This window comes from Cebus imitator, unplaced genomic scaffold, assembly GCF_001604975.1.
Source record: "Cebus imitator isolate Cc_AM_T3 unplaced genomic scaffold, Cebus_imitator-1.0 Scaffold259, whole genome shotgun sequence".
In the NCBI taxonomy this organism is placed as follows: domain Eukaryota; kingdom Metazoa; phylum Chordata; class Mammalia; order Primates; family Cebidae; genus Cebus; species Cebus imitator.
The window spans coordinates 846,853-860,289 of NW_016107574.1; the positions used below are offsets into that span (position 1 = coordinate 846,853).

Here is a 13,437-nt window from a genome sequence, read left to right on the forward strand (position 1 = left end):
GCAATTCTCCTGCCTCAGCCTCCTGAGTAGCTGGGGTTACAGGCACGCACCACCATGCCCAGCTAATTTTTTGTATTTTTAGTAGAGACGGGGTTTCACTATGTTGACCAGGATGGTCTCCATCTCTTGACCTCGTGATCCACCCGCCTCGGCCTCCCAAAGTGCTGGGATTACAGGCTTGAGCCACCGTGCCTGGCCTAAGAAAAGGATTTCTTAAATCCTTAAGACAGAACATGATCTCTGCACTTATGTGGGAAGCATCCAACTGGAAGCTGTATCCTGTGTAAGACCATTTGCTGGGCGATAGTGAAATCTGAATACAGTTCATTTTACTTAAACACTGGTATTCTCCCCTTGTGGGAAGCTGAATCAAAGTACTAGCCCTTTATATCTAGAGAGTTGTTAAAAGAGAAACACCTTTTAATAATTAACCAAATATTTCCAAAGACAAGTTTACTATGGCTTACTTTTAAAAATCCTCCCAAAGTCAGTTTTCACTTTTCTATTATTATTCACAGTAAAATTATTTCTATAAATTGCATGATTTCCTAAAATTACTTTTTCACTTATTTTGAAGACAAATGCTAAACCTAAATACTAACCATTTCATATTTCACATTTTTCACAAGAGTATAAAAAGTATACAAAAATCCTTATATTCAGGCCGGGCGTGGTGGCTCACGCCTGTAATCCAAGCATTTTGGAGGCTAAGGCAAGTGGATCACCTGAGGTTGGGAGTTCAAGACCAGCCTGACCAACATGGTGAAACCCCATCTTAGAAAAAAGGAAAAAAAAAATCCTTATATTCACACTGACTTCTCGGAATCTATGCTAGAAAAAATAATCCTAAATTTCAGTAGTTTTATGCATAAAAATGTTAATCCCACGCCTGTAATCCCACCACTTTGGGAGGGCCAACGCAGGCAGATCATTTGAGGTCAGGAGTTCGAGGCCAGCCTAACCAATATGCAGAAACCCCATCTCTACTAAAAATGCAAAATTAGCTGAGCAAAGTGGCACATAACTGTAATCCCAGCTACTTGAGAGGCAGGAGAATCGCCTGAACCAGGAGGCAGTGGTTGTGGTGAGTAGAGACTGTGCCATTGCAATTCAGCCCGGGCAACAAGACTGAAGGTGTTCCCCGCCAAAAAAAAAAAAAAAAAAAAAAAAAAAAAAAAAAAAAAAAAGTTGATCTGTTTTTTAATTCATCTTTGATCTGAGCCTCCAGTGGGATATTTAAATTATGCTACTTCTATTTGACAGAATGGTATATGGCTACTAAAATCTTGTTTCCAAAGCATTAAAACAGGAATATTTTACATTGTATTACTAAATGAAAGCTCTGGATATAAAATTATATACCTAGAATAAACATAAACCACAAAACTTATGAAGATTTGAAGGAAATGCACCAAAATATTAATATTGGCAAGCCAAAGCAAATCACCTGAGCCCAGGAGTTCAAGGTCACAGTGAGTTGTGATCCTGCCACTGCACTCCAGCCTGGGAAACGGGGTGAGACCATCATCTCTTAAAATATATGTTCACTTCTATGGTGAATGTAATGCATTTGTAACAGTAATAAAATCTCCAAGTGGAAGAATCAGTATTACTTCGAGGAAAGGACTATACAGCTACAGAGAAGCACTTAGATTTTCTTATGAATCACTGGCTAACTCCTTGGGTAAATGTCTCTTGTTCCTCTAAGTTTCTGAGTTAAGTAGGCTCAGGATGGTCATTTTTCTATTGTTTCATTAGAGTTAGTAATTTATGACTAAGATATATAGCAAAGAACCCAGGCTTTTAAAAATTTTATCTTGTTTCACTATTTAGGTGCTTGATTGTTATAAATTTACTGGCATTTCATTATACTAATATCCTTGGGGAAATGCTTAAGAACAGTATTAAGAAATTCTAGAATGATGCTATGCCTGTAACATCCCTAGACCTGAGTCTCAGAATCTGCCTTTCACCAAATTCTGTAGAATAACAGGTTGGTCATATCAGAGCGAATCTATCTAGAGTGATGCTATAACATCCGTTGAACTGAGTCTCAGATGGAATTTATATTATACCAAATTCTGTAGTATAACAGGTTGGTCATACCAGAGCAAATCTACAAATCGTAAACTAGACACCAAGCATTCATGATGAATATTCCTAGGTAGATGTTTAAGAAAAATTATTGGGTAAATGTGTAAGAAAAATGGTAGAAATATTAGATATTATAGTTACATAGCTATCTTTGAATAGTTGTAGATAGAACATATACCAAATTGTCTATTATAGATCAGTTATAGCAAACCTATAAAGTATAAATAATATACCAAAAGTTTAAACTCTAAACATTCAGCCAAAATGAAAACCCAAAGCAAACGCGCATTTTAAAATTCAATTTAAAGTCCCGTTACTATTTCTTTATTTTAAAAGTATCTCTTTAGGTATTTCTGGTTTCCAATGATGGAAGAGTAGCTCCTAACAAATTATCCTGCAGATAATAAGCATAAACAAGAAAAGAAAATGAAAGGTAAATATTTGAAAAGGAAGAAATTGCCTGTTACTTGCAGAAGACATGATTGTCTATGTAGAAAATCTCAATCTACAAAAAAAGCTACCAGGTCTATTAAGGTAGTTTTCCAGGGTCACAAAGACTCAAAGAACTGCTTTCAAAGAAGAGAGTATAGAAAGGGAAAAAATGTAACTTCACAATGAGGAACATGTTGGGTAGGTGATCAAGGTAAACACTGGTGATAAGGCATGTTAATATGTACTATTACATGAAGTAATAAGAATACTTCACTTCTGTGGTACAGTCTAACCATGAGAAAAATATCAGACAAACCCAATTTGAGGAACATGCTACAAAATATCTGAGTGTTCCTCAAAATTGTCAAGATATGAGAAACAGTGCAGGGAAACTGTCGTAGTATCCTCTGTGGGATCCTAGAAAAGAGAAAGGGCCTCAGTGGAAAAACTAGTAAAATCTGAATAAAATCTTGGGTTTAGTTGGCAGTAATATAACAATGATAAATACACCATGGTAGGGGCTGATTTTGTGTTTCCCTCCTTTCCAAATTCACATGTTGTAATCCTAACCCTCAATACCTCAAATATAACTATTTGGAGACAGGCCTTTTAAAGAGGTGATTAAGTTAAAATTAGGCCTTACATCCAATCCCATTAGTGTTCTCACTGGAAAAGACAATGACAAGTGAAAAGCCACAGAAAACACTAAATTAGTCATAAAACCGATTATTTAATTGAAGCTATTAAAAAAAGGCAGTATAAGTGATAAAATAATTAGGAAAGAATATTTAGCATGTTTCAAAAGATTTAAAATAGGAGCAGGACATTTTACAAAAAGTTGTACAGGAAATAAAATTTTTAAACTATAAGTAGAAACATTACAGAGTATCTTATAAAATACAAAGACAGAAATATAAAAGGACTATGAGGCTTTAAATCTGAAAACTACTAATAATGGCCAAATATTTAGGTTTAAATTTACAGTTCCTGGGTATAAGAATCATATTACTATACATATCTCCCAAACCAGTAGGTAGTATTTTCCAATTAACCATGTGTGGTATCATCTTCTACAAAGTCTTTGGCCATCTCTGCTGTGATCACATCAATATGGCTAACCTGAGGAATAAATGTTAAATACATCAGTGTTTGCAATGTATAGGGTAATAATATATACAGCCTATCACCTATATTTTATATATCAAGTAAAATAATTCTGAAGCACTGACTCAGAAAACTTTTATTTACTGGCCGGGCAGGGTGGCTCACACCTATAATCCCAGCACTTTGGGAGGCCAAGGTGGCTGGATCATGAGGTCAGGAGTTCAAGGCCAGCCTGGCCAAGATGGTGAAACACTGTCTACTAAAAACACGTAAATTAGCCAGGCATGGTGGCAGGTGCCTGTAATACCAGCTACTCAGGAAGCTGAGGCAGGAGAATTGCTTAAACCCAGGGGGCGGAGGCTGCAGTGGCCAAGACTGTGCCACTGCACTCGAGCCTGGGTGACAAAGTGAGACTCTGTCTCAAAAACAACACCCTTTATTTACAGGGGTGTTCATTGCATGGATTTTTTTAAAAAATAGGTATTTTAATGCTCAGAAAAAAATAAATACCATGCCTAAACATCTAAGCTACCTTTTTGTTCACTTTCTATTACTTTGCTATTTCATCAAGAATTTTAAGGTTGGGAAGATACCCATGAAGAGCTGTGTGTCCACACAAATGAACATATGTAATTGTTAAAGACTATGCATTACAGAAGCATTGAATAGACTGGACAGAAAGATACTGTTTGTTAATGCCAATGAAAATAAAACCAATGCAATGCCATTTAAATATTGCTAAACTTCAAGTTACCTGAAGAAAAAGTTTTTTCTATACAAAGACATCAGATAAGCAATGACTTTCTAAGTTTTCTTTCACTACTGAAGTAACATAAAACCAGAATTCAGTGAACATAATAGATTAAATACAAACTTAAACTCCATGTAAAATAAAATTACCTTGTTTCTGAACTTTACACCATAGAATTTATCAGCTGACTCCAGCAGTTCAGGCCTAAAAGTAGTTGTAATAAACTGAGCATGTACAGCAAGTTCCATAATCATATCTGTAAAAAGAAAATACTGCTTTAACAAATTTCTTTTCAGATCTGAAAATTTAAAAAGCAACTATCTTTACTCTTACAAAAATTCAAAACTACCTGAGTTTTACATACATATATCAGCAAATATTACCAGCTTATTGTGAAATACAACACTGAAACTGTACCTGACACAGCCTTTCTGTGCTGAGCATCCAGAGCCTGGTCAATCTCATCAAACAAGTAAAAAGGAGCTGGGTCACATTTCTGAATGGCAAAAATCAGAGCAAGGGCTACCAAGGATTTCTGTCCACCTGAAAGCTGTTGCATTTCTCTCATTTCACCTTGTTTTCCTGTAAATGACACCTAAGAATAAACATATTATGAGTTAATATCCTAAAGGCTGGAATCACCATCTCTCAAAAATAACTTGAGAAATATAATGCACCAATCAGATTTGCAAAAGGTATTATAAATTCTATTATGGTAATGCTTTGAGGAAAATGGAATGTAAAGGTATTTTACCCTAATTCCAACTCCAGTAAACTGGTCAACTGACGGGACGCTGCTTTGTGAGCCAGAACCCCTCTCACTCTCACCACTCCCTTCTCCTTCATCTTGAGACTGACTGCCCTCCACATCTCCTTTCTTCATCACCAAGGTAGCTTTGCCACCAGGTACTAACTTCTGGAATACTTCACTGAAGTTCTTGGATACCTTTAAAAAAAAAAAAAAAAAAGATTGAAATATAAATTTTGCTTAGGTAGAATTATACATACAACTTAAGAAAAATATTTAAAAGCAACCAATTATTTTTTAATCTTAATAACAGACCAGATCCTTCTAAGGGCTGCGTAAAACATTCAAGTTACTGTAGGTTAACAACCTATAAGCTGGATTTGTTCACATGTATTAGATCTACCCGTTAATGAGGAAAAAACCTTTAAAATCTTTACAAACTGAGTAAGGCCTGAAGCTTTGGTCCTGTGTATGTTTTAACTATAAAGTGAAACATGGGGCCGGGTGCGGTGGCTCACGCCTGTAATCCCAGCACTTTGGGAGGCCGAAGCGGGTGGATCACAAGGTCAAGAGATCAAGACCATCCTGGTCAACATGGTGAAACCCCGTCTCTACTAAAAATACAAAAAATCAACTGGGCATGGTGGCACGTGCCTGTAATCCCAGCTACTCAGGAGGCTGAGGCAGGAGAATTGCCTGAACCCAGGAGGCAGAGGCTGCGGTGAGCCGAGATCGTGCCATTGCACTCCAGCCTGGGTAACGAGAGCGAAACTCCGTCTCAAAAAAAAAAAAAAGCGAAACATACCTGTTTGAAAGTTAACTGAATAGCTTCATATTTCCGAAGTTCAAGTACATTCATCAGCTCCATGATTGATTTGTAACCTCTATCTAACTCTTCTTGTCGCTTTATTAACTTTTCTTTCTGCTCAGAGAAATTTACAAACTGATCCAAAGCCTTTTTGTTAACATGGCTATACTTCTTTAATTCAGTGTTGCACTGCTCAAGTTTTCGAAACAACTATAAAAAGGAAAAGTATGTATTAATATAAATAAATTTACATACCAAGCAATTTGTAACAAGACTTCTTATTTAAAACCAACCTGTTTGAGGCTTAGTGTCTGGTACTTTTCAAATGCTTCCTGGGGTAGTGATCCAAGTTCTCGAATTTTCTTCATACACTCTTCTTTCTTCTTCAATAGCATGCCTTGCCGATTTGTCATCTTTTCCAGTTCTTTAGTATCATGATTTATAGCATCCATATGTTCTTTTTCCATATTTTTCCAGCGCTCCATACTCTTTTGAAGCTCCTTAATTCCAGCTTCTGTTTTATCAATGGAATTGTCCAAATCTAAGATGGGGAAAAAAAATTAGGCTATAATACCTTTATTTTTTTTTTTTCTTTTTTAGAGACAGGGTTTCACCATGTTGGCCAGGCTGGTCTCGAACGCTTGACCTTGTGATCCACCTGCCTCAGCCTCCCAAAGTGCTGCAATTACAAGCGTGAGCCACCGCGCCCTATTTTAAAGCCAGTGTTATAGCATTTGAGTAAAGATTTTTATAATCAAACCTACCAAAATAGGTTTTAGGTTTTATCAGTGTTTAAAATTTTCTGTGAAAATCTATGAACCACTTAAGTCAGTCCAAAATTAGGAGTTTATATGAGTCAGTCAAATATGTAATTTTCATTATTCAATGTTAATGCTTATCAACTAAAATTATTTTCTTAGCAACTAAGTGATAACAGCAACCTGAGTCAGGTATTTCTTATTTTATCAACAAAATGAATCCTTTATGGTCTCAAAATTGTCACAAACATTTCAGTAAAACTAAGTGTTACTATTTATAGTCAACTTACTAAATTCCATTCACACATTGTTTATAATGATGGAAAACAAAAAAATCATTAGTACATACTTCTGCCTATTTGAACATTTCATTCTGTAATAAAATTTTACTACATAAAAATTCACCTTCTGATCGTGCCATAGTGTCTTTCACCCTTTTATTGATGGCTTCAAGTTCTGATGTTGTGGCAGTGAGAACAGTACCCCCTTCTGTCTCTCTCAGCTCATTAAGTTCCTTTAACAAAAAATAAAAATTCCATTGGTTTCAAATGTTATGACTGCCAACATTTTCTATAGCTATTGTCTGAATAAACTTTCAAGAAAACCAAAAAATACACATACTTCATATAATTGCAAATACTTAAAGTATCCATTAAAGGGAAGAAAAATATGACATAATTACTAGAAAATTTCCAAGTATCTAGCCACCACTGTGAAAATATTAACTAACATTTACTAAGTACTTAAAATGTGCCAGGATAGCAATTATATAAAACAAGTATTACAATGCTTATTTTACACAAGAAACTGGGGCTTTAGAAATACTACATGACTTATCCAAAATCACACACTAGGGGGCAGTACTAGAAGTCCAACCCAAGGTCCACAAACAGTAAACTTTCTGTCCCCAAAGCCCACACTTCCGATCAGAGCCTCTGATATAACCACTTGCAATAAGTTATGGTCATCAAAGAGCCCTTAAAACACACACACAGACACACCTGTTCTACTTGGTCCAAGCGTTTTCTCAGATTCTCATTGAGATAAGTCTCTACTCGAGTAATAATACCTTCTAATTTAATTCTTTCATTTAGTAACTGCCTGTTTTCCTAGAATTAAGAAAAAAAAAAAATTAGTTGTCTTCATAAGCATGCACATTTCATATACAGGAATATTGCTCATCTGCTGTCCTCTCTATTTTGCTCACATGAGCTGAAAGGTAGTTTAATACTTTATATTCTTCAAAAGAGCCCTATGCTTCATTTTCCTCTCTCATCAATTCATGTTTCTGTGCCTGGCTTTTTATAAGGGATGCTGTCAAAAACAGTTTCTTTTCCTGCTTTTCATTTTTTAGAATCGGTGTTGGTGGTTTACACCTATGCATTTAAAAAAATCAATTATTAAAACGTTTAATCAAAACAAATACGTAAAGGTGGTAAGTATGGCATGGCTAACAAGCTCAAATTTACTAACAGCAATACTTACAACTAATAAGTAATGCTAATTAACTAAATTGTAAGGAAATGAAAATTTCTTGTATAATCCTAACCTAGCTACAATGGTTTAGAAAAACAAAATCTTAGTCTTATGGGTATTAAAAGTTCAAGCCTCCTTTCAGTATTTTCTCAGTTCTTTTGTTACTTCCCTAGTTAGCAAAAAAGTTACTTTTCACAGTAGCCAATTACTAATGAATTTTTTTCACCTCTCAGCTGTACTTGCCTGCTGAAGTTGACGAATCTCATCATTCAGTGCATCTACTCTCTTCTGATCTTCCAGACTCAGTTGAGAAAGCAAATCAGTTCCCAGTTCTGCTTTCAATGACTCTCGGGTAGACTCCATAGCGTGCAAGCTTGCCTCCAAACTCTGTAAGCTACGTTGCTGTATGATATTACCCATTTATTAATAAGGTATTAGACACGGTATTACTTATAGTGAAAATTTTATAACAATCTATATTTGATGTGAGTTAAATACATAGTCATATCAACTCAAATATTAGATGCCTATTAATTTGGTAGTTAGAACTCTAGCAAAAGAAAAATATGATGTAATAGTATGGGTGGGACAGGGTGGAACAGATCATATTCCGTGATTATAAAAAATCTTCAGGCATATTATAAGAGCAAAAAGTTGTCAGAATGTGTTGGGATGGTACAACTGTAGGTACTTTATTTTTTAAGCTCTTTGTAATTTTAGTATTATAATGTACTGTACTACATAAAAGATTTGTCAAAACTGTCAAGTTTATGGGACCAGTAACATACGATCACTTGGAAGTTTGCTTCCTAATTTTAATACAATCTGTACAAAATGGAATCAAATATTCAACTAATTCCATAGAGCTTCAGACAAAAATGGTTACTGACAAAAACTGACCATCAGACAGTACTACTATGACATAGCTTCAAATGCCTGTTTGTTCAATGAAGGTGGGAAAGTTTGAATGTGCCAACAATAATAGACAGGATATCTATAGATTTAAGAACGGTAAAATAGATGAGATATCCAAAAGGACAGGTCCGGCCCTGGAACAGTGGCTCACGCCTGTAATCCCAACACTTTGAAAGGCCCTGGCAGGGGATCACCTGAGGTCAGAAGTTTGAGATCAGCTGGTGAACCCCCATCTCTACTAAAAACACAAAATTAGCCAGCTGTGGTGGCAAACATCTGCAGTCCCAGCTTCTCAGGAGGCTGAGACAGGAAAATCGCTGAGCCAAGATCACACCACTACACTCTAGCCCAGGCGAGACAAAGCAAGACTGTCTCAAAAAAAAAAACCCAAAAGTACAGGTCCAAACAAATGAAACATGTAAAATTCAAGAACAACTCACATAATGTGTGATCCATGTAATTAATATATAACAATTGATCTAAAACCAAAGATACACTTACGAACCTTAGGCATGAAGGTTTTCTCTGATTGCTGCCTCTTCTCTTTTAGCATCTTCATTTCTGATAATATGCTATCTCTAGAGGCTTTAAATTTCCTTTGCTGGGTCTCAATCTGCTGCATTTGGTTCATCAACTGATCAATTTCATTATTAATCCATATACAAGGCTAAGGAAAATTCTCTCCAGGTTGTAAATATATCACACGTTCTAAATTCTCTTCAGACATAATACGGTGTATCCCTTCCTCTTCTTTACCCCCAAATAAATTTGTCCTCAAATTTGTGGACCAAAACAATGTTGAACTATATTACCCAAAATGTGTTCAATCATAAAGAAGCTTAAAACATTTCATTTCACTCTACCATTTCACTCTTAGAATAGCATGTATTCTGTTTTACTAAAAGCTATACAAAACAAATTCTTGGAAATCTATAAAGGCTAGGTGATGCTGAATAAATGACTTAAAAAAAAAAGGCTAGGTTAAATCTAACAATATTACATACTTTTAAATATCTTTTCATTCAACAAATATTTACTGTTATTATGCTTAAGGCACTATGTTAAGGGCTTATGTACAAAGAGTAGTTCTTGCCATATGTGGAAGAAATTCAATCTAGCTGGATTATCAAATACAGGAAGACAGCTGGTATACACTGCCAACATCCTCCTTTTTCTCAGTATTTCCCCATACTCTCTTGGTGTTAACATCTTGCCAAATTTAGGCAGTTCTTTAAAGTGTGATATGCAAACCCCTGCAAGGCCAAAGCTCAGGTGCTTATTTTTCTTTTTCTGTGCTTGCACTGATGGCACAGAAGTTATAAATCTGCAGTTTTTTAAAAATGCCAGTTTTGGGAAGCTGAGGCACAGGAGTCACTTGAACCCGGGAGGCGGATGTCGCAGTGAGCCAAGAGCACAGCACTGCACTCCAGCCTGGCGACAGAGCAAGACACTTGTCTCAAAAAAAAAAAAAAAAAAAAAAAAAGTTTCACTTGGCTTTAAATCATTAATCATTAACTTTGTATCTATTCTCTGTATTTTTCAACTTGTGTGGCAAAATGGGAAGCACACATAAAGTACTTTGTCTTATCCAAGGCACCACAGTGGTTTTAAGAAAATGCACATGCACAACTTTCATTGGTGAGCTGAACTAACCACTCCTCAGGTAGCACCATTTTTATGTGGAAAAAAAACTATGGGTAATCAGACTTGGGTATCTGATAGCCATTTCCTCTACTACCATTAAATCTGCAATGAATTAACTTCAAGACAGTAAAATCTAGCAGACATTTTTCACTCCTCCCCACCTTTTTTTTTTTTTTTTGAGACAGGGTCTCAATCTGTCACCCAGGCTGGAGTACAGTGGTGTGATCACAGCTCACTGCAACCTCCACCTTGCAAGCTCAAGTGATCTTCCTGCCTCAGCCTCCTAAATAGCTGAGACTACAGGCCTGTGCCACCACCCAAGTATTATGAACTGACAGCCCTTATATATTTGACTTCTAAGCAGTATGTAGCTTTACTGGTGCCTCCCACTCTTCCTTAAAACACTCTCTTGCTTACATAAATTAACAGGAAAAAAAAAATGCATTACTGAGGTTTTTCTTGTACAATTCACTGACTAATCCTTCTCAGTTTCCTCTTTTGCCTGATACAACCTTTATTTTGGTGTTTCATGGGTTATTTTCTTTCAAAAGTGGCTCGCTGATATTAGCTACTTAACACTTAAGCAAAGAATCATTAAAATAGATTTTTTTAGATTTTTTTCCTTAATCTTCAAAAGCTAAACAAACATAAGCTCTTGAACTTAAACGCAAAACATTTTTCACATATATGTAAAAAAACAAAAGATTACATATGGCAACCAAAACAGTTCTTTCCCCACAATATCATTATGCACAAAACAAAAAGATATTTTCAATATTTCTGCGCAGGTTTTCATTGAGCTTTGCTTCAAGCTCACCTAGTTCTTCTTCTGCTTTTCTAACATCTTTTTGCAATTCAAGTCGAGACTTCCTTGTGTCATAATAACCTCCAGTTAGAGCACCCCGATGACTGACCTGGTCACCTATAAAGAAAACATGTAGTAAATTTGTATAACATTTTGATTCAATGATAAAATGACTTATAATGAAATAACTAACCTACAGGCTTTAACTACATGAGAACTGAAAATAATTTAAACCACCCTGAAAAAAACATATGTAATATTGGAGGTTCTTAACCTGGATTCTAAAGATAAAATTCAGAAGATCTGTAATTTGAGTAGGAAAAAAATAACCTCAAAATGAGATTTAACATTTCCATCTGCCGGGTGCGGTGGCTCAAGCCTGTAATCCCAGCACTTTGGGAGGCCGAGGCGGGTGGATCACGAGGTCAAGAGATCGAGACCATCCTGGTCAGCATGGTGAAACCCCGTCTCTACTAAAAATACAAAAAATTAGCTGGGCATGGTGGTGCGTGCCTGTAATCCCAGCTACTCAGGAGGCTGAGGCAGGAGAATTGCCTGAACCCAGGAGGCGGAGGTTGCGGTGAGCCGAGATCCGTGCCATTGCACTCCAGCCTGGGTAACATGAGTGAAACTCCGTCTCAAAAAAAAAAAAAAAACATTTCCATCTACAATGAACAGGACAAGAATCACAGTAGTAGTATTAGTAGCTGTGACTCTGCTACCAAAAGAAGAGCTATTTTCATATTAGACTACACTCGTCAGATCTCAAAATACTGTTTACATGCATCAGTACTTCAAATTTATGGTAGTTATTAGGCCTACTACTAATTCTTGTTTTTTGAATACATTAAAGAATTATATGATTTTAAATATTGTGATAACCATGCCAATATAATTCACTTCCTTTGTGATCCAAAGTATTTTAATTTATGCATTAAAAATTATGTTGAATGTAGCTTTTGTTGTAGAAAAGAAAAAAAGTAAAAAGAAATTGTGAGGAAGGATCCACAGGCTTCAAATAGCCAAAGGAGTCCACACTGCCTAAAAGGTTAATAACCCCTGCTATATATCAAATGATTACACTTCAGAGACATCAACTAAATATCAAGTATGAACCTTGTCTGGACTCCTAATTGAACAAACCATTTTAAAAACGGTAGAATAATTGGAAATATATATGTATTTTTTTAACCACGGTCTGGCTCTGTCACCCAGGCTGGAGTACAGGTGTGATCTCGGCTCACTGCAGCCTCTGCCTCCCGGATTTAAGCCATTCTCATGCCTCAGCCTCGCCATTAGGGATTACAGGTGTGCGCCACCACACCTGGCTAATTTTTTGTATTTTTAGTAGAGATGGGGTTTTGCCATGTTGGCTAGGCTGGTCTTCAACAGCCAGACTCAAGTAATCCACCTGCCTCGGCCTCCCAAAGTACTGGGGTTACAAGCGTGAGCCACCATGCCCAGTCAAAGGCAAAACATTAATTTTTCAAATACTCTCAAAAGCAGAATGCCTCCGAAATACTTTAAGATACATTCATCAGACATGCATACAGCTCAGGATGACATATTACACAGATTATATGTTTTAAATGATTTGTCAGAATTAATCTGTTTAAAGCTAAGAATTACTACAAACCGGCCAGGCGCGGTGGCTCACGCCTATAATCCCAGCACTTTGGGAGGCCGAGATGGGTGGATCATGAGGTCAAGAGATCGAGACCATCCTGGTCAACATGGTGAAACCCCATCTCTACTAAAAATACAAAAATTAGCTGGGCATAGTGGTGCATGCCTGTAGTCCCAGCTACTCAGGAGGCTGAGGCGGGAGAACTGCTTAAACCCAGGAGGCGGAGGTTGCGGTGAGCCAAGATCGCGCCATTGCACTCCAGCCTGGGTAACAAA

The 13,437-nt window shown here is 36.5% G+C and overlaps 1 protein-coding gene across 2 annotated transcripts in view; it reads right to left on the bottom strand.

The window, feature by feature from the left end:
* Nucleotides 1-3,236: 3,236 nt before the first annotated feature.
* Nucleotides 3,237-13,437, bottom strand: part of SMC3 (structural maintenance of chromosomes 3) — a 36,510-nt gene continuing 26,309 nt past the window's right edge. For both annotated transcript variants that reach the window (XM_017499687.2, XM_037728235.1), the window contains 11 exons: nt 11,500-11,652; nt 9,592-9,743; nt 8,415-8,573; nt 7,697-7,804; nt 7,101-7,209; nt 6,231-6,478; nt 5,935-6,147; nt 5,136-5,327; nt 4,799-4,976; nt 4,531-4,637; nt 3,237-3,645 (listed from right to left, as the gene is read on the bottom strand). In XM_017499687.2, the coding sequence (XP_017355176.1) occupies nt 3,574-3,645; nt 4,531-4,637; nt 4,799-4,976; nt 5,136-5,327; nt 5,935-6,147; nt 6,231-6,478; nt 7,101-7,209; nt 7,697-7,804; nt 8,415-8,573; nt 9,592-9,743; nt 11,500-11,652 (1,691 nt within the window). In that variant the 3' untranslated portion in view covers nt 3,237-3,573. The remainder of the gene's footprint in view (nt 3,646-4,530; nt 4,638-4,798; nt 4,977-5,135; nt 5,328-5,934; nt 6,148-6,230; nt 6,479-7,100; nt 7,210-7,696; nt 7,805-8,414; nt 8,574-9,591; nt 9,744-11,499; nt 11,653-13,437) is intronic.